The sequence below is a fragment of the Gopherus evgoodei genome, chromosome 11 (genome assembly GCF_007399415.2).
Source record: "Gopherus evgoodei ecotype Sinaloan lineage chromosome 11, rGopEvg1_v1.p, whole genome shotgun sequence".
In the NCBI taxonomy this organism is placed as follows: domain Eukaryota; kingdom Metazoa; phylum Chordata; order Testudines; family Testudinidae; genus Gopherus; species Gopherus evgoodei.
In genome coordinates, this window is record NC_044332.1 from 38,005,574 (window position 1) to 38,033,296 (window position 27,723).

General features: G+C 40.6%; 1 protein-coding gene and 1 long non-coding RNA gene across 4 annotated transcripts in view; both read left to right on the forward strand.

Moving 5' to 3' along the window:
* The window catches only part of LNPK (lunapark, ER junction formation factor), an 83,104-nt gene extending 72,570 nt beyond the window's left edge, over positions 1-10,534 (forward strand). For all 3 annotated transcript variants that reach the window (XM_030579750.1, XM_030579752.1, XM_030579751.1), the window contains one exon: positions 9,545-10,534. In XM_030579750.1, the coding sequence (XP_030435610.1) occupies positions 9,545-9,744 (200 nt within the window). In that variant the 3' untranslated portion in view covers positions 9,745-10,534. The remainder of the gene's footprint in view (positions 1-9,544) is intronic.
* Positions 10,535-11,970: 1,436 nt separating this feature from the next.
* On the forward strand, positions 11,971-27,522 carry LOC115659513. Its single transcript, XR_004002570.1, has 3 exons — positions 11,971-15,260; positions 15,740-15,891; positions 25,832-27,522. It is a non-coding gene; the product is annotated as an uncharacterized LOC115659513 (long non-coding RNA).
* The last annotated feature ends 201 nt before the right edge of the window (positions 27,523-27,723 follow it).

Here is a 27,723-nt window from a genome sequence, read left to right on the forward strand (position 1 = left end):
GGGACGGGGCTGCGCGCTCCGGCGGACCAAAGCAAGTTCAATATAACGTGGTTTCACCTATGACGCATTAAGATTTATTTTGGCTCCTGAGAACAGCGCTATATTGGGGTGGAGGTGTACTGTAATGTGCTCTTCAAGGTGGTCATACTTAACGTTTGTTTGGAAGCTGAAACTAGTGCATGGTTCATCAGCATGCTTCATAAGTGTGGTATCTCATGGCGAACACGTGACACCTGTACTCTGGTATCTGCACTGGATGGCTATTGGCTTCGAGGCAGAGTTTATGGTGTTTGTTTTGACCTATAAGGCCCTAAACCAAAATGGCGAAGGACCTTCCTGTCTCCTTATACCATACTGCCACAATTTGAGATCTGCTTAGGTACTCAATTTGAACCTTTAGAGAACAGGCTGCTGACAAGGCATTCTCTGAAGTCCTTTGGGAAAGCATCCGCCTCTCAACCCTGCCGGTACACAGCTTCATTCTAAAATAACTCAGATCTGACCCAAGCATCCTACAAAGTTCCTCTGAGTTGATATTTGGGTAGAGCTGTGATTGTATGATTTTTGTTTGGCCGATAATATGTAATATGCTGACTAGTGACTGGTGTGTGGAAGAATTCTGCTATTTTGATTTTCTTTTTATAATTGGCTTTTGTATTGTACTTTTAGCTGATGGTAAAGGCACCCGTAGCCCCAGGTGAACAGTCTTTTAAATTTGAGTTTTTAAATAAAACAAAATTGAGTCATTTTAACAACAGAGATCTAATCTCCTCTCCCCAAGGAAATCATGTCTTGTATTTTGCTTCCACTGTTTCTTCCATTGATTTATGTAGAAGTTTCTGACCACCTTTGATACAAAAATGTGTCTTGAGGATTTAAAGCCATGTTGTCTTTAGGAAAAATAGTGTAAGGCTGAAGAAGAACCCAGTAATCTTAGTAGCATTGCTAATGTGTCTGAAAGAAACATGTAAAATTAATGAGAACCGTACAAGTTTTCCAAGAGTTGATAGGATTATAAATTGGGAGATGAAAATGAGTCAGTTTACTAAGCCCTTGTCCAGACTAACCCACGGCATCGGCGGGTTAAAATCGATAGCTCGGGGATCGATATATCGCGTCTAGTCTGGACGCGATGTATCGATCCCCGAGCGCGCTTACATCGATTCCGGAACTCCATCAATCCGAACGGAGTTCCGGAATCGACACGGAGAGCCGCGGACATCGATGCAGCGCCGTCCAGACTGGTGAGTACCTCGATTTTAGAAATTCGACTTCAGCTACGTTATTCTCGTAGCTGAAGTTGCGTATCTAAAATCGATTTTAATACCTAGTCTGGACGTGGCCTAAGGGATGGGAGAAAGCAGATAAGCCATACTAGCTGCTGAGAAGCTGTCCTAAACTTCCGTTTTTCACTGTTTTTTCCATTTTCAGTGCTCAAAAATGGGACAGAGACCTTTTTCTCTGAAGACAGTTGGAGTAAAACTTCTGCCCCAATAAAGCTTTGGCTCTAGTTCCATGGCTTCTGTCTGACAGGGACATGAGTTATCCATTAGAAATTTGTTATAAGAAGGATCTCGGAAAGGAGATTAGGTTTTGATGTGCCATTAACTCGGTATAAACTTTAACTTCCAAGACCTATCTATCAAAGATTATTACAGTGCTGGAAAATATTGGAACAAATACAAAAAGGTAGAGAAAGTCAAGGAGTTTCATATGAGCTCTAGGTCCCCTATCCTATCTTAGGATGGAAATTTTTTTTCCTTAGAGATTTTGTTGCTTTTCTTACATATCAAAAGTGGAATAAAAACCATTCAATTCAAAAATCTGTATACACGCCCACACATGGGCACATCCCATACAATTCACTGCCAAAGTTCAGAAATCCTGCCTCACTGCAAAGGGGACCATGGTTTGGGTATCTGATGTTTTGAGATCACGAAGACTATCTTCCATGAGGTGACTGCTAGAAACAAAAAGATGCTCAAAGTGTGTTTTTTGTTTTGTTTTGTTTTTTTTTTAATGGCAGTTAGGGCAGGCCAGGAGATCGGCCAATGTGGCAGATGATCTGATATCTTTTTTTTTTCCAAGCTCATCTATTTTACCTGTTTAAAAAAAAAAAAGTCCTACCCTTCAAAAGAGAGATTCAGAAATGTAGACTGAAGTTCAGCAGACAACCATGCATGTCTCTAAAACTGCTGACCCCATTATTTGGCTATCTACCAGATGCTCTAGAAGAACAGACACTGGTTCAAATGTCAGATGTTTTTTGAGATACTTTGCAGCAGAGACTTAACTACTATAGGGGAATAAATCTAGCTTCGTTTGAATGACAGCTCAGAATGACTGATCAAGAAACTGGATCTGAAAGCAAAATTTGTTGGCAAAGAATCGACTTGTCTCTTAACCAGTTAGGCTTAACATCCCCTCTAGCTCTGTAAGAGAATAGCACTAGAGCACCATTTCTTAAACTCATAAGTTATTTTCTTTGGAAGAATAGCATTTTTGCCCCAGATGTCTTATGTGCTTTTTTTCTTCAAACCTCCTGACATTGGTACAGAGGACTGAGGAGATGAATCAGCTTTTCTTGGATTCAGTTACTTCTAATATGACTCTTTCAGTGTAAAAATGTCCTAAGTTGTTGACCCTTTCACTCAGTTCAGTCTGACTTGCTGAGGAGCTCTCATCTACCTCTTTGGCAGAACTGTAGAGGGCATATGGATGCAATTGCTGTGTAAATGTTAGGCTTTCTCCTTCAAGAAAAAATAAAATGCATGTATTCCTTCCTTCCTCATGGTATAAAAGCCATGCACATGGAGTACCTGTGAGACAAATATCCCTCAGGCAGGTATTTGAGACACTGGAAAGTGCATACTTCACTAGTGCACATTTCTAAAAGTCAGATTATTTCACTAGGTCTGCTACAGTGGAGAAGAAAACCTAGCCTTTGAGAAAATTCATATAAAGATCAAAAACTTGAAGTTACTTTAAGACCTTTGGTTGCTAAGCTATCCTGCATTGTACCAAGAATATTAAAAATAACAATGAGTTTGCCCAATGCCAAAGAGCAGATGAAGTTTCTGAGATCACTTCTGTCAGTGGAAGGAACAACTAAAGAAATGATTAGAGGGTTGGGGTATGTGTTAGTGTTATGCCTCTGTTTCAGAATGTTTCCAAACTAGGTGACGCATGCACTTCCCTTCATCCTTTTACTACTAGTAAAAGTTCTGTAGTTTGCAAGTCAGGGTATGAGACTCTTTAAAGCTGGGAGCTGAAGAGCTGATTTAACCCAGTAATCGTTATTTAACCGGTGGCTGGTTCTTCAGAACATTTAAAATTCACTTAGTAAAGAGACTCCATACAGCTCCCCAAAATGTGCACTTTGGTAGTATGAGGTTTGCCAGTCGATCTAAATGTGACACCATGGAGCTGACTACATGACACAATGCTGATGTCACGTGGTCTATAAAACTGAAACCTGGCATTCTGCCTTGAAAATAGACATTTTTGCTTTGTGTGTAACTAGATGAAAACTTTCAAATATTACCTTCCTGTGTCACACTTCACCCTTGGTGAGTAAGACACATGCATCCCCGGACTCTAACTATTTGGATGACCTGTATTATTTAGCGTGAAATACTGTTAATACCAGATAAAGCACAGTACAATGCAGAAAATCTTGTGTATACAGTAACTTGTTCACATATCTTTTATGTATATCCCTGAACCATAATTCTGCTGCTCCATTCTTGTCATACAGAATTGATATCCTCTGGAGTTCTAGGTTGAATTGAATTAAATAAACTTGTTTCACTTTTGATAACCCAGGTTTTCAGAGAATTTTTGAATTTTTGAAACCATTTAATCATATACAGATTTTTCTAGTTCAGAAAGGGTTAAATTCCCTTACTTCTAAGCCTTTGTGAACAGAGTTATGAAAAGCCAGAATTCTTGAAATTCTGCTGCTAGTGCTGCTAGGATTCCTTGAGTGTAGAATTACAGGTGGCTGGATGCCATCACTGCTGCAGAAGTGTTTAAAAAAAAAAAAAAGTCTCTTGCTTTAGAATTTAAGAGACTAGGCAATGGGTTGTTTTTCTGTTCTCTCCTTTTTCCCTCTCCTTCCTCCTGTTGTTCCTCCCCACACTCAAAATCTAAGAATCTGGTTTCATGTGTTGCTACCACAGCTTCTTAAAAAATAACTAGTTGCATGTTAGGTTGTAGGGGGATTCGTTTCCCCTTGGTATTTACTTTTTACATGATTTTCATGAACTCCCTAATAACAGATGCCTACCACCTTAGTCAAACTGTGAAATCATAATATTGTTAACTCGCTGGTTGTTGTGGGAAACATTCTGTACTGCAAAGGTAGGACAGTTGACTTCATTAGCTGATTGTGAAGAAGGCTCTGTTTACATGTTTTTGTTAAATACTAAACGCTAAGCAAGGATGTTAAGAAATGCATGGCTGTTGGAATCAGGTTTTTGTTAAGAGCGCTATAATATGGTAATGGCGTTGACACATTAAAATCCATCTTAAGCAGTCTATAACAGTTGTGTGGAAGGCCGATATATGTAGGTGTATTTTCGTTCAATTAAATCAATGAAGGCTAATTGCTAATACCCAAAGACTTCAAGTAAATAAGATATTTGCATTGTAATATTTTGTCCTTTTCAATTTCATTTTCAGAGTTTTATCCCTCTATAATTACAGCTTTTCCTAACATTTAAATTGTTACTGATATCTAAATGATATTAGACATTTACATTAATCATAACCAATTTTTATAATGTAAAATTAAAACCTTGTATTTGCACATAAAAGCTTTAAACATCAGAGTTTGTTATATAATAGGTGGAGCTGTTATAAGACCCTGTTTTTAGTTGCATGTAACTTTTGCCAACTTTTAAGCATTTATGCTGACATTTTTTATGCATAGTGTGTCCTCAAGTTGAATATTTTTTGAAAGTTTCAGCCCAAACAGTTCAGCCCTTTGCCAGAATTATTTTTATATGATAAAAACTTTTTTACTTACCTTTTCACATTCTTGGAATCTTCTTTTGAGACCTCTGGTGTGCCCCTTTGCTTCAGTTCAGGGGCTTGAAATTTGGCAAGGGAGTGGTCTCTGTATCAAGAATGTGCCTTTTGCGTTCCCTTTGAAAATCCACCCAAATTTGACTGCTATAAGCTTTCGAAAAATTGCAGTTCACACATACTCAGACTTCTTGATGGAGCTGCTAAAATCTCCAGGCTACGGTGCGGCTGGGCACTGGAACTGAAAGCAGGGGAAGGGTGTCTCTCCTTTGCTTTCAGTGGCACTCCCACCCAGCCTGGGGCCAGAGCCCATGCAGAAGAAAGGTACCTTACTTGAATGCAGAAAGGATAAGAACTGAGCAAAAAAAGGAGTAGATTGGAACAAGGAGTCTGAGACAGGGACTGAGGTAAGGTATGGAAGAAAATCTGACTGGGGCAAGGAACCAGGAAGTGGGTGGGGGTAAGAGAGGCAGACGAGATGAGGAGTCTGGGGACAATAATTGGGACTGGAAACCAGGGCAAGTGAGAAGGACTAGAGGCCAAGGAGGAGCAGAGAGACCGATTGAATGAGGAGCTGGGAGATGAAACAGACTGGCTGGGCCAGGAAACTGGAGTTGGGATGAGAAGCCTGAGGAGTGGAGTCTTAGACTTGTTAGGGAATGAGGCTGGGATGGTGAGATGGGTGGAGAAGAGACTAGATAGGGACTGGTTAGAGGGACAGAGCAGGAAGAGTCAAATTGGAGGGAATGTGCAGAAGCCTGTGCCTGCTAGACCACACTCCTCTCTAGAACCTGGAATGGAATCCAAGATGCTTGAATCTCCCCATTCCTTTGCTGTCAGCAAATACTTGTGAACCCCTCATCAGTGTGTCTTACCACTGTGGTGCTGATCCATGTAGAGGATAACAGCCTTCTACTGCTACCATTTACAACATTAGCTCAAGTGGCAGCGATGAGTGTAGTGGCTTTAAAGATTCCAGCCCTGCTGGTGAACCTCATGAGTGTCAGTATGGTGCCATATAATGGAATTTGTTTTTATAGGTGGCTTTCTTAAAGACCTAGTGAATTATATTTTTTAAAAGAACTACATTAAAAGAATATTAAGGTTGCAAAGTTTAACACTCAAAAGTTAGGAAATGCCAGAATTAAGGTTGTCTGTCCAACTTTAATTTGCTCCCTTGTGATATCCTTATTATATGATCCCATATAGTTTTGTCCAGAGGATCCCTGCTTCATTCAATGTGCAGGTTAAATGATGCCCAGCTAATGGGAAGTATTAAATATTTTGTTTTCTCCTCATTGTTCAGTTAGTGTCCCCATGCCTTTACTGTGCTGTATTGAAACTCTCCTCTGAAGACAAAATTATTAATTTGGTTGGGGGTCTTTCTGTGGTGCTCATCACTATAGTATCTATGTACATCACAAACATTAATGTATCTTCATAATGCCTGTGAGAGATGAGATGGGAAGCTTGGAGATTAGTGGACACGTCTGACCTTAACTTTCAGTGCTCAACTTCAGCTGACTAGGATCTGATTTTTTCAGTGTACTTAACAGTTTCATATGATCAGAGTACAGCTGTGACTTCAGTTGCAGCTGTGAGTGCTCAGTCTTGCAAATCAGACTCAAATCTGGATCTCAGGTTGTGCATACAGAAAATAAAGAACACACAATTAATAACCACCTGTGAAAAGTTGGTTTAAGTGACTTGCCTAGCACTACACAGGAACTTTGTGTAGAGGCAGGGATAGAATGCAGTGTTTTCCCGGGCAGCATTCTTAACTGTGAGACCACCCTTTCTCCTCCTGCATCCCCTGCTTCATTCATAACACACCTGGACTCTCATCAGAGAGGCTAGATGGACCCTGCAACCATTGTCCAGTGCATGGGGCTTTCCATCCTGCACATTAACTGCTGTGCACTCCAGGAGCTGAGGGCAGTCTTGCTTCCTGCTTCTCTCGCTTTTCTCAAGTGAGTCCCTCACCTCTGCCCCTCCAAAACTCATCATTGGACCCTTATTCTGCAAGCCTCCCCAGCCACTTCCAACATACTACTTGAGCTAACTGCACAATATCCAGCTAGACTGCCTCCGAACCCTGCCCAGAGAACATCTGTATGTGCTCGTGCTCCATACTGTCCACATCCTCACCTTTATGTCCTGCTGTCATAAACAGATAGCTAAGGGTTAATGTTCTTTTACCTGTAAAGGGTTAACACAGGGAACCAAACACCTGACCAGAGGACCAATCAGGAAACAAGACTTTTTCAAATCTGGGTAGAGGGAAGTTTTGGGTGTGAGTCCTTTATCTTGAGTCTGACCCTCTCGGCTCTGAGAGTGATTTTTCTATCTCCAGGCTTTCTAATCTTCTGTTTCCAAGTTGTAAGTACAAGGATAGTAAGACAATAGGTTTATATTGTTTTTCTTTTGTATTTACATGTGTGTAGTTGTTTTGAATTGTATTCTTTTTGGATAAGGCTGTTTATTCATTTTTTCCCTTTAAGCAATTGACCCTGTATATTGTCACCTTGATACAGAGACTATATTTTATGTCCTTTTTCACTCTTTTTATATAAAGCTTTCTTTTTAAGACCTGTTGGAGTTTTTCTTTAGCGGGGACTCCAGGGAATTGAGTCTGCAGCTCACCAGGGAATTGGTGGGAGGAGGAAGTCAGGGGGAAAATCTTTGTGTTAGATTTACTAAGCCTGACTTTGCATACCCTCTGGGTGAGGGGGGAGAGAGGTTAGCGCTCTCGGTGCTTGCGTTTCAAGGACTTGAAACGGGGAGGGTGGAATCCCTCCATTTAGATTCACGGAGCTTGCTTTTGTATATCTCTCCAGGAACCCAGGGAGGGAACACCTGGAGGGGAGGAGGGGGAAGGGAAATGATTTATTCCCCTTTGTTGTGAGACTCAAGGAATCTGAGTCTTGGGAACCCCCAGGGAAGGTTTTGGGGAGACCACAGTGAGCTAGGCACTGTATAATTCTTAGCTGGTGGCAACGATACCAGGTCCAAGCTGGTACCTAAGCTTGGAGGTTTTCATGCTAACACCCATATTTTGGACGCTAAGGTCCAGATCTGGGAAAAAATGTTATGACGCCTGCCGTGATACCAAGTGGCAAGACCTGCTGCCACCAGAGGAGGGCGAGGAACCCTGGTGGGCCAGCCTATATTTCAGTCTGGTCCCACAGGCTGGCAGGGTTATCAGTTGGTGGCTCCTCTGCAGAGCTGTGATCACAGGCATGTACCTGGTGCAGTTCACGAAATCCCATGATGCCTGCCCCTTCTGCAACGAGGAGGAGACCCTGGTGCACATCTCTGTGGGGTACATTGGGTTGCAGCCCCTCTTCCTCAGCAAGAGGCTCTGAAGGAGCTGGTTCTGGCCACATTTTTTCCAGCACCTCTTGATCTATGCACACCGCATCCATGGCCCAACAAAGTTGCAGGACCTCCTCATCAACCTTTTCCTGGCTGCCCAAGATGGCCATCCATCATTCTAGGAGGAGGAAGCTAGACAGAGGGGTGTTCTGTGACTGTGGGACCTATTTTCAGTCCCTTTTCCACTCACATCTTTGGGCAGAGTTCCTCTGGGCGCAGTGTCCACTGACTCCCTAAACTCCTTAGAGAAGTAGTGGGTGCTGTCTGGGGTTCTCCGCTTTGTGTCCCCCTCTGAATCTCTTATTCTTTACCTCTGGCCTCACTCCCATGACTGTTTTTTCATTTGTTATCCCCAGAAATCAACTGTAGTCTGGGCTCATTGGTTCCTCCCCCATAGTTGAGGGGTTGGGCCTATAGTTATAGGCAGGCCTAATCCACCTCTGTCTCCAGTACTATAAATATTACACCCTTCTAGCTTCTGCAAGAGATGAAGCAGGGATCCTGTGGAAAAAATGATGTGGGAACACAGAAAAATCAGATCATCTCTTGCAGAAGCTGCAAGGGGTCCTACAAACAGCCTCCTTCATTGCCCAGCTCTGATTCAGTTCCAGAGTAGGGCTATCCTGTCCATGGAATGAGGCAGGGGTCCTGTGGAAAAAATGGTATGTGAACATGTAATTAAAGACTATATCATAATGCATATGCACAAGGGTACTGAATTAAGGTTGCATGGAAAACCTTAATTCTGATACTTAACTTCTGAGTACTTAAATTTGCAATTATAATAACGTTCTTGCGTGTAATCTTGTATCAAATGTGCTAGAATATATAAATGCCTACTTTGATAGCTATGAATTTTCAATATCTCTTCCTCTCATTGTCTACTTTTCTCCCCCCCCCCCCCCCCCCGCACAAAACTCTGCAAATTCTTACTTTTGGCTTTACCATTAGAGAAATATCAACCCATTGCAAGTTGGTCCTGGTATTTATAAAGAACTTCTATACAATGACAGTACTCTAAACCTATGATTAGAAAATGTTCAAGTCTAAGTCCCACACTTCCTTACAAATGTCAACTGTGTATTCAGTATTTCTGGAAGTGATCAAGTGATTGATTTAATCATTTTATTTTTTTTCTCAGAACTCATAGAACAAGTTACATGTATTATTGAGGCTGACCAGATTGATGGTAAGGCATCGTGTACTGAGCAGCAAGGAGTTGAGTTATCTGAAGAGGTTGTGAAAGAAGAAACAACAAATGAAAGTGAACCTTCAGTTACGAAAATAGATTCTGCTGTTCCAACTGAACAAAGTGATGAGTCTGTCCCAGAAGCAGAATAAGTACTTCAAGTGCCTTCTGTAGCTAGTTCTTTTAGCTTTGTTCATGCCAGTTGTTACTCTTCAGGTGGGCTTTTTGAAAACGGTGCAAATTAAAATCTCTCTTGAGCTCAGACTGCCTCACTACCACAGTACGTCGAAGCTATGTGCACTACTGGATATTGACGATAAAGCATGTATTCTTTCAGTGAGCTAATGCCCTGCAGAATGTACAGCTGGTTGAAGTCTAACACAATCACAGGTCGCTTTAGCTTAGTTTTGTATATTTGAAAACTAAAATTTACCTACAGGTTTATTTTCTATGTGCATACTAACCAAATGCATACTGAGTTTTAGGTTATTGAACATAAGCTACAGTAATTGGCAACTACTTGTCTAGTGGAGTTTTGGTTTTGTGAACTTTTAGTATTCTTTTTTAATGTTTACCCATTAAAATGGATTGAGTGACTTTTAAATATCTAGATGTTTACAGGCTAAAATGTCTTTAGGCATTCAGCTTAAGCAGTATGAAAGTGTCATTATAACTGTAACAGCTTAGTCATTGTCTTAACTTTTTTTGACAGAATGCAGTTAAACAGCACTAAGCTGTACGGTAACTCCTTTGGCAGATGGGCCGAAGGCACATGATATACAAAATTAGTTTGTGTTTACATAAGGTATAGGAAGTCTCTGCACTTGATTGTACTTGAATACTGAGCATTATTTATACCTGTATAATAGTGACATTATATAAGTGAATTTTGTGCCTTTGTGTTTTTTGTTAAAGGAAAATAAAGACTATCTAGCAGCAGTATTTGCTTTGTATCTTCCAGAAATCATGGGAAAACTGTGTGCTATATAGCAACTATAACAGAGACTCTTGAAGGAATATGTCAACTTGCTTTATAAAGAGCATGTATTTTAGTACTTATGTGAATTTGTTGGTAGAATTGAACTGGGCTGGTAATTAACCTAGAAACTTTTTGTAGAATTATGTTAGTACATTCCACTGTTTTCTAAATGTGCCTAGTTTACAATTCCATTTTCCATTATGAAGGCCATGTCTACCCTGACCAGGGATCGATGCTGCTGCAATCGATTTAGAGGGTCTAGCGAAGACCTACTAAATCGACCACAGAGCGCTCTCCAGTCGACTCCAGTACTCCAGCTCCCCAAGAAGAATAAAGTAAGTCGACAGGACAGTGTCTCCTGTCAATGCAGCATGGTGTAGACACCACAGTAAGTCGACCTAAGCTATGCCAACTCCAGCTACGTTATTCAAGTATCTGGAGTAGCATAACTTAAGTCAACTTATCCTGGTACTGTAGACAAGGCCTTAGTTGTTTCCACTTAGCAGATTACTGCAGAGCTGCCATTATGTTTTAAAAACAAAAAACAAAAACCTTGTAGCACAGTTGAGTGATTGTATTGCTGGAGCTGTCCTCCTAAGAGTGGCATGTAAAAGAGAGATCCTGGTAGTTGGTGGTCTTTAAAAATTCTATGTACTACTTGCAGAAAGTACTTTGATCCACATCAGCCTAACCAATTTCCATATTGGCTAGTTATATTCTACCTGCCTAAAATTATCCTTGGAGTTTTAATTAGTTGCTTTACACTGTTAAGCTAATGTCCCATTTCACCTCGGAGGTGGTGATATTTCATTGGTTTGTGTACGCAGAATGTATGACTATTATGTATTCTCTTATATTAGAAGTCTTACTGACATGTTTGGGATGGCCTGAATAAACCATTTGTGTCTGACACAGAGTAATGCAGGCTATCCCAAATAATTGTCAGTCAAACCTCTTCCGCACCATCATGTACTCTGCATATGCCTCGTTGCACAGAAAAAAATATTTTCAAGTATTGTTAAAATATTAATATTTTCATGAGGTAATATCTTTTATTGAGCCAACTTCTGTTTGTAGAAGGGACAAGCTTTCGAGCTCTTCTTCAGGTCTGGGGAAGGTAATCAATGTGTCCAAATTAAATAGAAGTTGGGACATATTGTTAGGCATAAGGGGTTCCATGCATGCTATAGGAGACAACTTAGAATGAAGTGGGCAATTAAGTGTTAGCAGGCAGTAGAGCGTGTTACAAATTGTTATAATGAGCCATACAGCCAGTGTCTCTGTTAGGTCCATGTTTTTTAGTAGAGTTACTAATTTAAATTTCCAGGCTCTCTTGGAGATGTGCAGATTTCCTTTGAGGATGAGGACTGAGAGGTCAGACATGGAATGATTGCTTTGTGAAAAGTGTTCGCTGACAGGTATTGCGATTGTTTTTGTCTTTTTTATCATTTTTTCTAAGAGTTCATTTGAGAGCTTAGTGATGGTGTAGTTTCATCCACATAGTAGTTGTTGGGGCATTTGATGCACTGAATGAGGTACACCACATGTTGTGATAGGCATGTGTAGGACCCATGGATCCTGAAAGTTGTGTTTTGCAGGGGGAGTAATTAATCCTCGTAGCAGTTTGTGTGTCCAGGCTTGCAGGTGTTGTGACTGTTTGTGCTGGTAGGGTTTGGTTCCACTTTGAGTTGGTATGTCCTGGTCTGTGGGAAGCTTGCTTTTGATGATGAGCTTGGCAGGTTGGTAGGCAGTTGTTTGAAGGCTACAAGAGGTTTTGGGAAAATTTTCTTTCAGGAAGTGGTCCCTATCAAGTATGGATTGTAATTATTTGATACCCTGTATGGGTTCTGTTTTGGGGTGGTAGGTGACAGCTAGGGGTGTGCAGTCAGTGGGGCTTTTTCTGTATTGAAGCAGGTTCTCACAGGGTATTTGGTGGCCATTCCATGATATGATCTACTTCTCTGGTGGGCGAGTCCTTGTTCGGTGGAGGTGATTTTTAGTGAGTTTAGGTGTGTACCCTAGACTTCCTCTTTTGAGCAAATTGAGTACCTGTCTGTACATAAAATATCTTGATGTATCTGGGGTGGTCACTGGATGTATGGTGATCCATGGGTTTCTTGTATATAGTTGTGTGTAGTGTTCCATTGCTCAAGCTTTTATTGTGGTGTCCAGAAAGTTGATGCTAGAGTTGGAGTATTCCAGAGAGTTCATTGGAGGGTGGTGGTAGTGGTTGTCCTTGTGGTGGAAGTCTGAGGGAGTTCAGGTCATCTGTCCAGAGGATTAAAATATCATTGATGTATATTGTTAGTTTCGTGGTGCATTTTTCTACTCCATTTTAAGTGGTCTCCTGCATCATGTGAGAATCTCTTATGCTTAACAATCTGTCCCACCTTATATTTATTCTGGACACTTTGCTACCTTCTGCAGACCTGAGAAAGAGCTCTGTGAACCTTGAAAGCTTGTCCTGTCCACCAACAGAAGTTGGTCCAATAAAAGATATTCTCACCTACCTTGTCTTTCTCATATCTTGGGGTCAACACAACAGTGCTGCAAACAACATTTTTTTATGTCTTTCTGTCTGCAAAACCAGTTTCTCTTTAATCAATTGTACACCTCAGGAGGATAAATTAAATTATCCCAAAAAACAGTGTACTTTTCTGCTAAATATGATTTTAGCTTTCATATATTGACAAGTGAGAGAGACAGAAGTAGTTTCATTTGAAAGCTGGTAATTTTCCGTCTTCAATTATATGCTATTTTTTGATGATCCTGGTAAAAAGATACCAAACTTGAACCTGTCATCGACCAGGGGTTTTGTTGAGGGGAAGCTCCATATTTCGGGGAAATATTTTTGTGGAACATGTTAGTTGCAGCTGCCTTAAGATGCTTGTGGATTGTTAGAAGTAGGCCCAGTGGGCAGAGTGCAGATGAGTTAGTCAACATACTACATGTTTGTCATATGACTGGCTTCACGTCATTTCACTAGCACATGTACACAATATGCAGATATTGATTTAGTCTATGCTGGCATCCAAAATGTGCTCCCAAATAAGAGAAACTGTCTCTGTCTTAAGAATGTACTGCCTCAGACCAGAGCGTGGAGAAAAGGGATACAGTATACAAGCAAAGTGCTAAAGGGAATGGATACACATACATCTTACTAGTAATATGTTCAACATGCTAAATTTCCCATCCTAAAATATCAATTAATTTTTTGTAAAGTGTTATGGGAACTATTTGGCTGAAAGTGATCTAAAAACACAAGTGTGTTATCTTGGCACAAGTGCATACCTATATCTGCTGCTTTACTTTATACACAAGCCACTGAAATAAATATATAATATAAAGTTTACTTTTCAGAAAGGAAGCTCAAGGTATAACAAATTAATTAACCAAGTTGAGACATACATTTTCTCTAGCTTCCTTTAGCACTGTTACAGGTAAGGTTTTGTTTGCGCTTTGGTTATAACCCTCATGAGTGGAGTGGCCAACAGGTGAATGTTGATAGTGTTTCAGAAGTTAAAATGACATAAATTTAGGTCCTTGCATGCAAAGTACCTAATTCCTCTTGCAGGTGCCTGTTCTCATGGAGCACTTACCTGGTGTCTTAGAACTACTTAAAATAGTAATTGTTAGGGCTGCATGCACAGCCTATCCATGGAACTGAAGGTTGGAGGTATAGTTATAAAAAGTAGAGTTGGTTGAGATTTTTCATTAAAATTTTTTTTAAGAAAAATGGCTTTTTCATTTAAACTGATATTTGCAAGGGAAATGTCAATTTTTAATGAAAGCTTTTGGGTTTTCATTGAAAAAACAAGCTCAAACATCTTTGATATTTAGCTTGGAAAAAAATGGCTTTTGGCTGTTTGAAAACTTTAAGAAAAATTTCAATACCAAAAAGTAATTAGTCCACAGTCCTAATTGCTGTGGTGTTCCGGTGTAAGTTTCAGGTGTACAAAAAACACAACTACCTCTCCTTTAGTGTGTTTTGACTCTGTACCTCTTTTATTTTGTAATTTAAATATTTTATTTCATAAAAAATATTTCAGTTGCTGCCATCATGCAGTTATTTCTGATCTCTGTAAAATGAGAATCGTGAAAGAAAATTGGAAGTTAAAATAACTCCTCTTTACAAGTTACTTTGTGTCTTACAGGGATAAAAGAGGGGCCCTTTGGGTATATTTATGCTGCAATTAAACACCTGCAGCTGACCTGGGCTGCAAGGCTGTAAAGTTGTGGTGTAGACATTCAGGCTCAGCCTGGAGCTCAGGTTCCTGAGACCCTCTCCCCGCATGGGGTCACAGAACCTGGGCTCCAGGCTGAGCCCGAACGTCTACACTGCAGTTATGCAGCCTGAGCCTCATGAGCCCGAGTCTGCTGACGTGGGTCAGCTGCATGTGTTTAATTGCAGTGTAGATATATCCTGTGTCATCTTAGAACTGTACTTTACCCCGTCCCAATGGCATCACTGAATAATTTCCCCATTAATTCCTTCATACTGTCAGCAAAAGTGCCTGGGAAGTGTTTGCAGAGGAAGGGGACTGCAGGGAGAGAGTCTGCAGCAACTCTGTGTGAGCAGAGAGAGAAGAGGAGGAGAAAACCCAAGAGGGAGAATAAACACTGTGGTTCTAGCCCTGGAGGAAGGGTCACTCCCAGAAGAGTTGTGGTGAAAGAAAACCTGAGGGCAAGGTAGGAAGAAGCACATGGAAACAAAGTAGTTGATAGGACTGCACAGATCTTGGTTGCTTGTTATCGGGTCCCTGGAATGGAACACGGTGTGGGGGGCAGGGGGTTCCCCTAGCAGGCACAGGAGCAGTGGAAATGCCACTGGACAGCTGGTCCAGAAAGACTTTTACCCTAGAAGGAGAGGACAATATCAGTGACCTGGCCAGAGGGCCAAGTCATGAAGAGGGAAAACCCCAATTTAAGAAGGGAAAGAGAGAGGCCCCATGATCAAACACATTTTAAAAATGCTATACACTATACAAGTGTTGAGGTCTAATTGCCCCGAGGTTTAGACAATGAAACTAGATGGCAACAGCAAAGTGGCAGTAAATGGTCTTCTACTGTGAACAAATGACAGGTGACATGTTCTGAATGTACACAGGTTTTACTTTGGGGTTTACTTTAAACATTGTTGTGTTTTTCTGTCTCATTCCCTGAAACAGATGTAACATCTTCCGGTTTCTTAAGCTCTGGTTCAGTACCCAGCATAGTAGATGCTGCTTCCCTGGAAGCCTGAGGCACAGCTGCAGTGTTCCTTACCTGCACCAGTGGTTTCACCATTTTGGTATCCAGGTCACTGAGATTTATTACTCAGGTATTTATTATGCTGTGTGTAATTCAACAAAATCCAAACACTGTGTGTGCTTTCAGACATGCAGTATACACGTGCAATGCAATGACTCTGCCCCAGCAACAGTAGCTGTCAAGGGTGGGCTTGCCAGAAAACGTATCTGACAATTGTGGCTTCCCCAGAAGCTCTTCATAGCAAGTATAGGCATCCCAGAAACTCAATTTGACAGTGTTATCTTCGAAGAAACTCAATTTGCTGAACAATTGTGATGATACGTGAGGCAAGTGTTATCAGACGTCTCACAGTCCCCTGAGATCCTTTTGGCACATTTTTGAAAAAACAAAAAACATAGTTTTTATCATAATCATTTCTAGTTGATGTTGGAATACGTACAGTAATTAATTTGAGATCTAACTGACATCAATATCTTTTGAGTGACATTTTTGCTATATTAAAAGTGTGACAGCTATACAGACAAAACCACTACTGACTAGTTGTCCTCATTATAGCTGGAGAACACTTAGAAGAGACAGTGGTTTGACTATTATGTTTTATTTAAATATTTGTATATGTTTGGGGTCTTGATGTGCCCACATGCTTAAGGTCTAACTGATCACCATATTTGGGGTCAGGAAAGAATTTTCCCCCATGTCAGATTGGCAGAGATCCTGAGGGGGGTGGGGGTTCACCTTCCTCTGAAGAGTGGGGTATGGGTCACTTTCAGCTTTAAACTAATGTAATTGGTGGATTCTCTGTAACTTGAAGTCTTTAAATCATGATTTGAGGACTCCAGTAACTCAGCCAGAGGTTTTGTCATATTTCAATATCGGATAGGTGGTGATCTGTTGCTTGCAATGTGCAGGAGATCAAACTAGATGATCATGATGGTCCCATCTGGCCTTAAAGTCTGAGGCCATGTCTACATCTAAAATTTTGCAGCGCTGGTTGTTACAGCTGTATTAGTACAGCTGTATAGGGCCAGCGCTGCAGAGTGGCCACACTTACAGCAACCAGCGCTGCAAGTGGTGTTAGATGTGGCCACACTGCAGCGCTGTTGGGCGGCTTCAAGGGGGGTTCCGGGAACGCGAGAGCAAACCGGGAAAGGAGACCAGCTTCGCCGCGGTTTGCTCTCGCGTTCCCCGAACCACCCTGCAAACCGCAGGGAAGGAGACCTGCTTGCTCGGGGTTCCGGGAACGAGAGAGCAAACCGGGAAAGGAGACCAGCTTGATTACCAGAGGCTTCCTCCTTCCACGGAGGTCAAGAAAAGCGCTGGTAAGTGTCTACATTGGATTACCAGCGCTGGATCACCAGCGCTGGATCCTCTACACCCGAGACAAAACGGGAGTACGGCCAGCGCTGCAAACAGGGAGTTGCAGCGCTGGTGATGCCCTGCAGATGTGTACACCTTCAAAGTTGCAGCGCTGTAACTCCCTCACCAGCGCTGCAACTTTCTGATGTAGACAAGCCCTGAGTCTAAGACTATTATGTTCTATTTAAATTTTTGTACTTGTTTGGGGTCCAAGAGACTTCAAAAGATCATGGTAGCATAGTACTTTCATTTTCCCTATTGATTAATATTGAGGGTCAAACTGATCCCATTACCTGTTTAGTGACTTTGTTTGCTGCACAAAAACCACAGCAGGTAGGATGATAAAACCAATGCGTTAAGATTGATTTCATTCTCATTTGAGAATAAAGTGTGAAGGTGCACTGGTTTGGCATGAAAATTCTAATTTACACTTTTGTGCACAGTCAGGTCAGATAGACCTCAGAATATTAGGACAGTTTAAAAAATGAAGTTGCTCAAGACTCATGATAAAATCCTGAGTTGGCGACACTGCAAAACCTAAATCACTTCATTGTACTTTAATCATCTCTGGGTTATATAATAACATTTTACAATCAGTCTCTTTATTTGTAAAATAAAATAAAAATAAAATACTATTTCTAATCCTAACATGTTTTTTACTCAGCATAAGGCCTGCCACCAGTATAAGACTAGCATGTTTCAGGATTACTCTGGAACATACCAAAACAGCAAAGAGATTCTGCAGGACTGCAAAGAGAATTAATAGAAGCTGATACACTTCTTGGTCAATAGTAGTACATTATGTGAACTACAATTCCCATTATATGCGTTTCTCTCTCCTTTTCAAGGCACAGTGAGCACTGTATTTGAAATAAGCAAACTTCTAATATTTGGCTAGATGGTTATAAGCTTCCATGCTATGTTTGGGAGCATGCTCAGTAAGAAGTCACTAATATTTTTCCAGCACAGCCTAACAAAGCCTTCCACTTTTGTGATATCATTAGGCATTCTCCCTGCCTTGCTGGAACAGCTTTCACAAGAGTGATTGCAACTGGCTGACTGAAATATACCCAGCAAAATTATCTCTAAATAGTCAGGATAAGAGAAAATTGAGGTTGTAAAAACTGGAGATCCTAAGAACTTGTGAGGTTTCTCCACGGTTTTGTTGCATTCTGTAAATTTTAAAGTTAAACTTAAAAATGAAATTTGGTTGTGTCTCATTTCCAAAGAAAATGGATGTGCATCTCTTTCATTAACCTAAACTTGTAGAAGACTCTCAGATAAAATGGGAAGAATGAAGACTGGACTTCTATGCTGCCCCTCTCCATTCAGCTCCGTGAGGAAAGTTGTTCTTCCCATTCACATTAATGAGCTGTGAATTCATTTAAAGCCTAATTAGAGCCATTTAATTATTAATATTGTGCATATGAACTTTTTTAATAAAACAAGACAATCAAATTTTAATTGATTTTTTTCTATAATGTTGAAGTTGCCTGGTTTAGGATAAAAAGTCAAGAAATGCAAATGTTAAGGTTCCTAGTGCAATGTTAAGTCAACTATATTACACATTCTGGATATATGATGGTATGGACTTAAACACTTATTTATTGAGCTATATCTCTAACCAGAGAAACAGGAATAGAAAATACAAGATATGTATATTTTGGCCCAGTCATGTTGCTGTAATAGCCTTTACATTGCATTAGTATGAGTTTTGTGCATTCAAAGAACGTTATATAAACAATAGCTTTAATCAGATGGGGTTTTTCAACAGGACAGAAAAGTAATTCAGATTCGCTATGGCGCTCAGTCCTTATATACGAGTGGATCATATACAAGTGAACGTCTGTGCTCAAATGGAGCCCCAATAAAGTCAGTTGCAAAGGGATCTGCCAGCACATGCTCTGAATGTATCATCAAAGTAGATGTGCCTTACCATGAAATACCTCTGTCTCTTAGTTTCTGTAGATTGAAATATGCAAAAATGTTAAGCTTTTCTTACCTGTTGAGATCTGGTATATTTCAGTAAAGCTCAGTTGTTCTATGTAATAGGGTCAGCTGCCTCCATATGGCCAGAGAAGCACCTTGCCTTTGTTTCCTCCTGATCTAGGCTTCTTAGGAACTACAGAGCCCACAGTATTTCAAATAAAATTACATCTCCTGGGTGGGATCTACTTATTTAATCTTGCTCACAGTCTCCAGTGGCCCACTAGACCCAAACCCTTCCCTCTTGACTAATGGAACCCATAGCTCTCCTGGGGCTTGAGCAGTTCTTCTCCCTGGTCCCTTTGATGTGCCTTTCACCCATTCCACTCAGGTTAGAAACAGTCAAAACAGAACTCAGTTGTCTCTCCCAGGCTGGAGCTCAGCCTTCTGGCTCTGCTTTCCGAACTCTCCTGCTGTTTTATCCATCCAGGAGTCTTTCTCACTCTCTGCAGTTTCCCAAGCTTCCTCTCCCTGGCCCTTCTTGGGGGTGGTGCAGCAGACTCACTTCCTGAGTCTATGACCGCCATTCACTGGATTTTGTAATTTCTCAGTATTCTTAAAGAATTGCAGACTAGCCATTTTCCTTGTATTTTGTATAGGTGTTACAAAGAAAAAAATGTTACTTTTAAGGTTTCCAAGTGTTTTTATTTATTTATTTTTTTTCCCCCGTATGAATGTCTCCTTTCACTGATCCAGTCTCAACAATTCCATAAGAGATGATCTATTGTTCCCTGGACATTACATGTTTCTTATAGTCCATCCTTATGCTTGTTGATTAGAAATAGATTACTACTTTAATCCACAGTGCCCTGTTAAAATTCTGAATTAAAACACTTCACTCTTCCTCTCAGGGCTTTGGATAACATTAACATTTTCAACTATTGAGCATACTTCATGGAATTTTTTCCCCTTCATTTCATGTGCCCACAGTTCTTGCCACTCCTTCCTTGGCTCATTTTTGATGAAGTGTTTAAATTCCCATTTACTTAAGGGGATCTCTAGATCAATTCATTCATGCTTAATAGGATTTTTTGCCTATCGGCCAATTTGTTACCACTTGTCCCTATGTGCACCAGGAGCCATGCTTTTACTATGGTCTTACCCAGTTGTGTCAATTCAGTTGTTAGCATTAATATTTCATTAAGTATACTGTTTCTGCTGTCAGACTTGCCATTGTATAGTGCCTGCAGCCCTGATAAGGAATCGGCTGCCATGGCTGTCCTGTCTGACTCTACATCTAAGGCCCAGATTAGTGCCATCAATATCCCTGTTAGGTTATAGCTTTCTTGAGTCTGAATGCAGGCGCACACAAAGCTGTTCCCCCTCTCCCTGTTCCTTCCTGTTTGGAACCATCATTACATACAGTACCATATGTACACTTACAGTATTCATCTGACACAGATGTATTGATTTGCTATATCATGTATCGTTATCATTTTTCTCCTTTTGTTTATTTTATTATATAATTCCATGTCTATCTAAGGGGAGGGGGATGGTTTCCCATAGCTATTGATTGTGGCCTCTTTCAAGCTTTTCTTTTCATTGAGCACCTTTTATCCACTTATTTACCCCACTTACCTGGAGGATTTTTGAGTTTTTGTCCTACCTGCTTCTACTTAATTCTCAGCAATCAGTATATATTAGCTCAGTGTGTTATTACTACTACCTAGTACTTCGGCATAAAAGGTAAGTCTAGGAGCTTCATTCTAAACATGATAGGCATTACATGCACAGGCACAGTAATGAAGACACTATTTGCTATACACAAGGCCTAAATTTGGATGGAGTCTAGATTTCTCAGATTGGTTTTTGATGCTGACCTATAGGCCTGGCAGCCATACTCACTAATAGTTGTGATTAGCACTCTGTATAGCCTTATCACTGGATTTTGTTTTTATCTGCTCTCCAGGAGATTTCAGATGTACTTTTAAGTAAGATGATTCTTCCTTTGCACTTACCTATAATATTTGCAATAAGCTCCATCCAAATGGGCTTGTTATCAGATATTATAGCTAGGAATTTGTACTTTTTCACTATCCTTATCTGCAGGTGTGGCTCCAGGCACCAGCAGGTCAAGCGTGTGCCTGGGGGTGGCAAGCCACGGAGAGGGGTCTGCCAGTCACTGCAAAGGCAGCAGGCGGGTTGCCTTTGGCAGCATGCCTGTGGAGGGTCCGCTGGTCCCACGGCTTTGGCAGACCTCCCCCGCAGGCTGCCACCGAATCCGCGGGACCGGGGACCTCCCACAGGCAAGCTGCTGAAGGCAGCCTGCCTGCCGTGCTTGGGGCTGCAAAATACCTAGAGCCGCCCCTGCTTATCTGCTAGTCATATAGATATAATTGTATGTCTTTTTGAATCTTCCGAGTTGTGAAGATCACTACGTAGCTTTATCAATGGAGAACTTGAAGCCGCACTTCTGCTTTCTCTTTCTGTATTCCCCTGAAGGACATCTTTGACTCATTTGGTGGCATTTTCAAGGTTTCAGCTTTTGGTCCGTATGGCACAGTCATCAGCAAATAATGTGGTGCCTATTCCTGCACTCATCCCCTTTGGAAGATCATTATCATGATGTTAAACAGAATGGGCTAATGACACTCCCATATGGAGTTCCATTTGTAATGGGATATACATTGGAAAAAGGCTTTCCCTTCTTGGACTTGCATAGTTCTTTTGCTTAGGAAATCCCTGATCCATATGTACGTTCTTCCTACAATGCCCATGGTTTTCAGTTTATATAATAATCCCTTTCTCTGTAACACGTAGGTTTTTTTCCTATGTCCAGGAAGGTCACTATCATGTAATCCTTTTTTTCTTCTGTGTGTCTTTGCAATGTGGTCAGTTGCACTCCTACCTCTTCTGAACCCACTTCCATCTATGAACCTTTTTCCTTCTAAGTAGGCTACTAATCTCTGTCACCAGTTTTTCCTCCATTTTACCAAAACACGCTGTGCGGGCAGTTGGCCTGTATGTCTAAAGACCTGCAGTGCATTTTGCCTGGTTTCCTCATTGAAACAATGATGATGTTTCAGGTATTTCCCCTTTTCTCCATATGCTGTTGTATAATTTTAGTATTACCCTCAGACTTTCGACACCTATGTGTTCAAGCATTTCAAAGCTTATTTCGTCCTTGCTTGGGGCAGTGCTTTTCCTCCTTATTTTCACTTTTTGAGGTTCCTTCACACTGAAATTTTCATTTAAAATAAGATCCAACATCGGCCTCCCAGCTCTTCATCTCAGAATTATCATTAAGTGATGTTCTTTTCCTTTCCCTAATTTCTATCCTTCGATCCTTGTCATTACTGACTTTTTGAAGCACAGTGGTCAGAATTTCCACTTTTTCTTTGCTGGAGCTTATTTTCTCCATGGCCTTTCACCGCAAAGCTTGGTATTGTGTTGCTTTCACGCTTTATTCCATTCATTTTCCAGAGTTGCTTGTATACCTCTGATGTATTGGTATTTTTATTTATTTTTCCACAGTATTGCCTCCAGCTTTTCTTTTCGTTCTTCTTATAGCCAGCTGTGCAACTACCTTACATTTTTATATGTAATTAACTCCTCACCATATAGTGTAGTTTTTTGCTTTCTCATAAGCCTTGTTCTTTCCCTTAACTACCTTGTCACATTCCTTGTTCCACTACGGTACACCTTTCTTATCTTTAATTAAAGTTGGTATCCTAGGAATAGCCAGGCTGTCTCTTTATAATTCCCTTGGTAATATTACTACAGAATTCCTCAATATGCTCACTTACATACTGCTTGCCCACATATTCTTCACTTTTGTGTCTAAAGAGTTTCCAGTTTCCTTTTTTTAGGTTCCCGGTGGGAGGGTGGTATTCTTGTCTTCAGTATTTCCTTTTCCTGGATATGTAATTAACATACTCATTCCCTCCTCTTTGTAAATTACCCAGCAGCATTTGCTTGCTATGTTACTAGAAGCTATTCTCAGGTCTGGGCAAGAGGTTTCCATCCACTGCATTGGACCTAGTAGGTGTTCCATCATTTAATATTACTACATTATCTTCAAAAAAATATATTCTCTAGACATTTTCCATTCTTATCATTTGTTCTGTTTCCCCACAATCTTTTGTGTCTGTTCAGATCACTGCAGATAATGTATGGGAGTGTGACATCTGCAATTAATTCTTTCAGTTCTGTAGCCTCTAGTTTTCTGCATGGGTTAGAAGCATTATGTGGTCTAAGAGATGCAGAGTTGTTTTGTGTCAGTGTATCAACAGCATTATACTTGAGATTTAGCTTTTTAACATCTATTTCAAGGTAGTTCTGGTTCTCCCTAACTAGGGTACAGATGCCCATGCACTGTCCTATTTCTCTATCATATCTATCGATACTATATCCATAGTTTTTTTTGTATTAGCCAAGTCTCTGGTATGCATATTATACCAAGCTTTGTTGTCATATCAATAATATGGGTCTTTAATTTCTGCCCATGTGCTATAATGCTATGTGCATTCCAGCTAAAAAATAGTCAAACCCATTCTTTTAACTTTGAATACTTCCTTTCCTTAGGAAACTATTCTGCTGATAGGTTGCTCCCCTGTAGGTTCTTTTCAGCAGCTTTACCTATAATTCTCATTTTCTGTTTTCTTTCCTGTCTAAGTACAATTTATGACTTCAGTCATAAATGCAACGTCTCTCTTTCTATAAGTAGCATGTCATCTGCTTTTACCCTGATGTCCTTCATTGCCTTCTTCCCAGTAATTTGTTGCTTTATAATCCCTGTCCTCATCTTGCGTTTTCTTTTTTCCTCCTTTTCTTTCCTGTAAGGTGTTTCCTAGCAGCTTCTGCGTCTGAGAAGTTATTAACTTTAGTTTTTTGAATTTTTCTAGCTTGCTTTGCCTCAGTACATCCTCTATATGCTGAGCTGTGTCTTCCTCCACAGCTACAACATTTTTATTCTGACCCTTCCTCACAATCCATCGTATGAATAGTTTCCTCCACACTTGCTGCACCTTAATTTCCCTTTGCAATTATTTCCTGTTTGACCAAACTTTTGACACCTAGAGCATTCCAGTGGAGGAGGTATATACATCTGAGTAACTTTAAGGTATCAGATAATTTGGAGAATCTAGATCCATCCTTGTCTTAAATGTGACCAGCATAACTGTGGGGGACTTGCTATCACCTCCGCTTCTGCTGATTAGCCTCTTAGCATATATCCCCTCATCTTCACCAACTCCTGGCATTATTTCCTCTTTTGAGATTTCAGGTGGCACACCATATACTACCCTTCTCATTTCAGTTGGGAACATAGAGAACTGACAGCTTATTTTCAGCTTTCCTAGCACCTTTCTTTTAAGGAGCTTCCCTGCTTGTTCTTTGGTTTTGAACTCTGCCGACAAGTCTCCACCAGGTAGTTTCCTAGCTTTTATTATATCTCCAATGCTTTTTTTTTTTTCCCACTCTGCAATCCTCAGGAGTTGACATCCTCTAGCTTTATGTCCTTAGCGAGGGATTTTACTGTATCACTTTCTGCATGTCCCATTCCTTCCTTCCTTCCTTCCCACTTGCTGTTCCTTCTGCTGGTTCTACAGAATCTACCCTTTTCTTTTTCCTTGTTTGCATTGAGTTGTCCTCAATACTTTCTCTGTCCACATCTTCTAGCCTGCTTTCAGTATGATGTATCACTTTCATCTCCCCTGACCAGCCAGTTCAGCCTAGCTAGCTGGCTCTCCCTATTACCTGTTCCTCTCTGGCTTTCTATAGGGAACACCTATCCTCTATCAGGCCCCAACAAAGCTCAGGGTACCTTCAGGCCCAGGTAGCCCAGAGCAGTCCCTCCTTAGGTTATCTCTACACAGCAAAGAAAAAACCGTGGCTGGCCCATGCTCATAGGGTGACCATATGTTCCGATTTTATAGAGAGAGTCCTGATTTTTGGGTCTTTTTCTCACATAGGCACCTATTACCCCCACCTCCTGACCCAATTTTTGACACTTGCTATCTCATCAGCCTACATGCTTCTGCCAGCAGACGTGAGCTGGTGGGGCTCGGGCTGTGGGGCTGTTTCATTGCTATGTAGACTTCTAGGGTCGGCGGAAGCCCAAGCTCTGGGACCCCTGAGCTCAGAAGTCTATACAACAATGAAACAGCCCCTATGTCTGAGCCCCATGAGCCCGAGTCACCTGGCCTGGGCCAGCCACAGGGTTTTCTATCCCCCTATGCATAGCTTGGTAGAATTATTTAGTCCACTGTGTAAATGTGTGTTCTCCTTTTTCTGTCATCTTACTGTAAGAACAAAGATTCTGGAAAGGCCATTGAAAGTTTTATCTGATCTGAATTATGGTTATAGTTGAAACAAAACTGATGCACTGTACATGCTGAATAGTTATCTGTGCTACAAAATAAGGGATTTGCCCACATTTTTCATAGGCATATATATTTAGTTCCCCTTTCAATGGTTTCACATTATCTATGGTCTCTTTCTGGGGTGATGTGGTTCTTTATTAATAATCCATTCTCCTCTAATTGTGTGTGATCAAATACAATTAGATCTCATGTCTTAAAATGACTATATGTGCTATTGACAGAGTTATGGGGATTTCCCCTTGACTTCCCCATCCCACACCACTGCCATTGCATTGGAGGTATAGGTAGAATACAGAAATTATTCAGGGTTGAGTAGATTCTAATAAGACCAATTTATCTGTACAGCAAACAATTGTGAAAATTGTTGGATCATGGCATGAACAGCCCCCTACCCTCTTAGGTAAGAATGGGAAAAAAACTACTCAATTTTGTGTGCGCGATGAAGAACCTCACCTGCCTTGATTCAAGAACCTCACCTGCCTTGATTATTTAGCGGAACTTCCCAAGAAAGTACAGCACTGTGAAGCTGCAGGCTTTTGTCCTGGGATATTCCTTTCAATAGACATGTAAACATTTCAGGGTAGGTATTATCAGTTTTATTGTCTCTAAATGGTGATTTATGTCCTTATTTCTGCATTATTGTCCACAAGGTTCTGCCCTGTGTCACAGGCCTGTAACACCTAATTTTTGTAGACTGTTTCATTTTCATTAGCGTAGCCGTTTTAGGTTGTGATCATTGCACTGCAACTCATTGATAATCTAAGAGAGTATTAGATTCATAGTACTGCCATCTAACCCTGTCAGTCTGGCTCATTGACCTCTCAGCTTCAAAACATGGGGTTTATTTTTTTTTTCTAAACCCAAGGCAGCCTTCCATCCATTTTCACACACATTGTGAGCAGTTTAAAGGTTGGTCAGAACCGAATATTGCTCTTTCAAATTTGATAATATATGAGTACAGAACTGTGACCTTTGATACATAGTAATACATCAACATGACATGAGCAGTAAGTGCAGCAATTACCTTTACTACACTTGAGATTGTGTTTCAGCTTTCCTCTTGTAAGCAATTATGTCAGGAAAAAAAAGAGGGTCTAAGTTAAATATATTTTGCAAATGCAGAAATGGGTACAATCTTGGGAAACTTTCTGATAATGTGAGGGTGAATTTTTTTTCAAGAGAATCCTGGCTTTTAAATTAACATAGTTCAGTAGCAGAAAGATGTGAGCTCTTGCTCCTGTGCAGTTGGCATTTTGTTGCAATACTGTTTTCTGAGAGAGGTAATTTTCTAGGCTATTTAATGCCATTGTTTCAATACAGTGAAAAGCTCTATAGTGTTATCCATACTCTGGTTCCCAGCTAAGCCAATCCTTCAAGCACGTACACTTGCAACTTTAGCTGCCCGAGTATGCCTTGAATGGGATGATTCACACTAGTCAAGTTACTCATATACACAAGTGTTTGCAGGATAAGGCCTTACATTTCCAAAGACCAATTCCTATTTATTTTTAGGTGAATTTCATTTTTTAAGTGATGTTTAGGACTCAATGATCGACTGAAGAAAAACATAGACGGGGGCACTATAAGCTGCCTCAGCAACGTGTCTCATCTTTAACCTACCCCAACCAGGAGGAAGCTAGTTTAATGTCTGTGTCCATTCCTTCCCTAACCTATTTTTGTATTGTGATAGCGCCTCTTGGTCCTAGTGCCTCTGTGTTAGGTACTGTATGTTTATACTGTATGTTTATACATAACAAGTTAGTCCTGCCCCAAAGAGTTAACAGTTTCTAGACACTTCTAAAATGAGTGCCAGGGGTGGCTTCTATACTGTGGACACCTGTCCACTAAGAATTAAGCTGAGATCACCAGGTCATTTTCAACAAGCAACTGAATAACTGTCAGTGCCTTTCTATCACTACTGTCATGGACAAAATTCAAAGTGATGATCTAGAAGAAAATCCCATTACACTCGTCTACAATTTTTGAGAAGTCGTCTGCTTCAGAGATAAAATGTGATATTTATTATGTATTTTGATGTGCTGAATTCAAATATGACAATTAAAACAACTGATTGGTTACTGTTTCTAAGATATTTAAGTTTTTACATTTTATGTCTATGTATATTGTGTAGATAGTAGAGTTTTAATCATGAAAAGATCTAGGTTTACAATTTATGTGTTTATGGTTGCTTTACATGATAATATTTCACCGGTCCTGTTCATGTAACACTTCAAAAA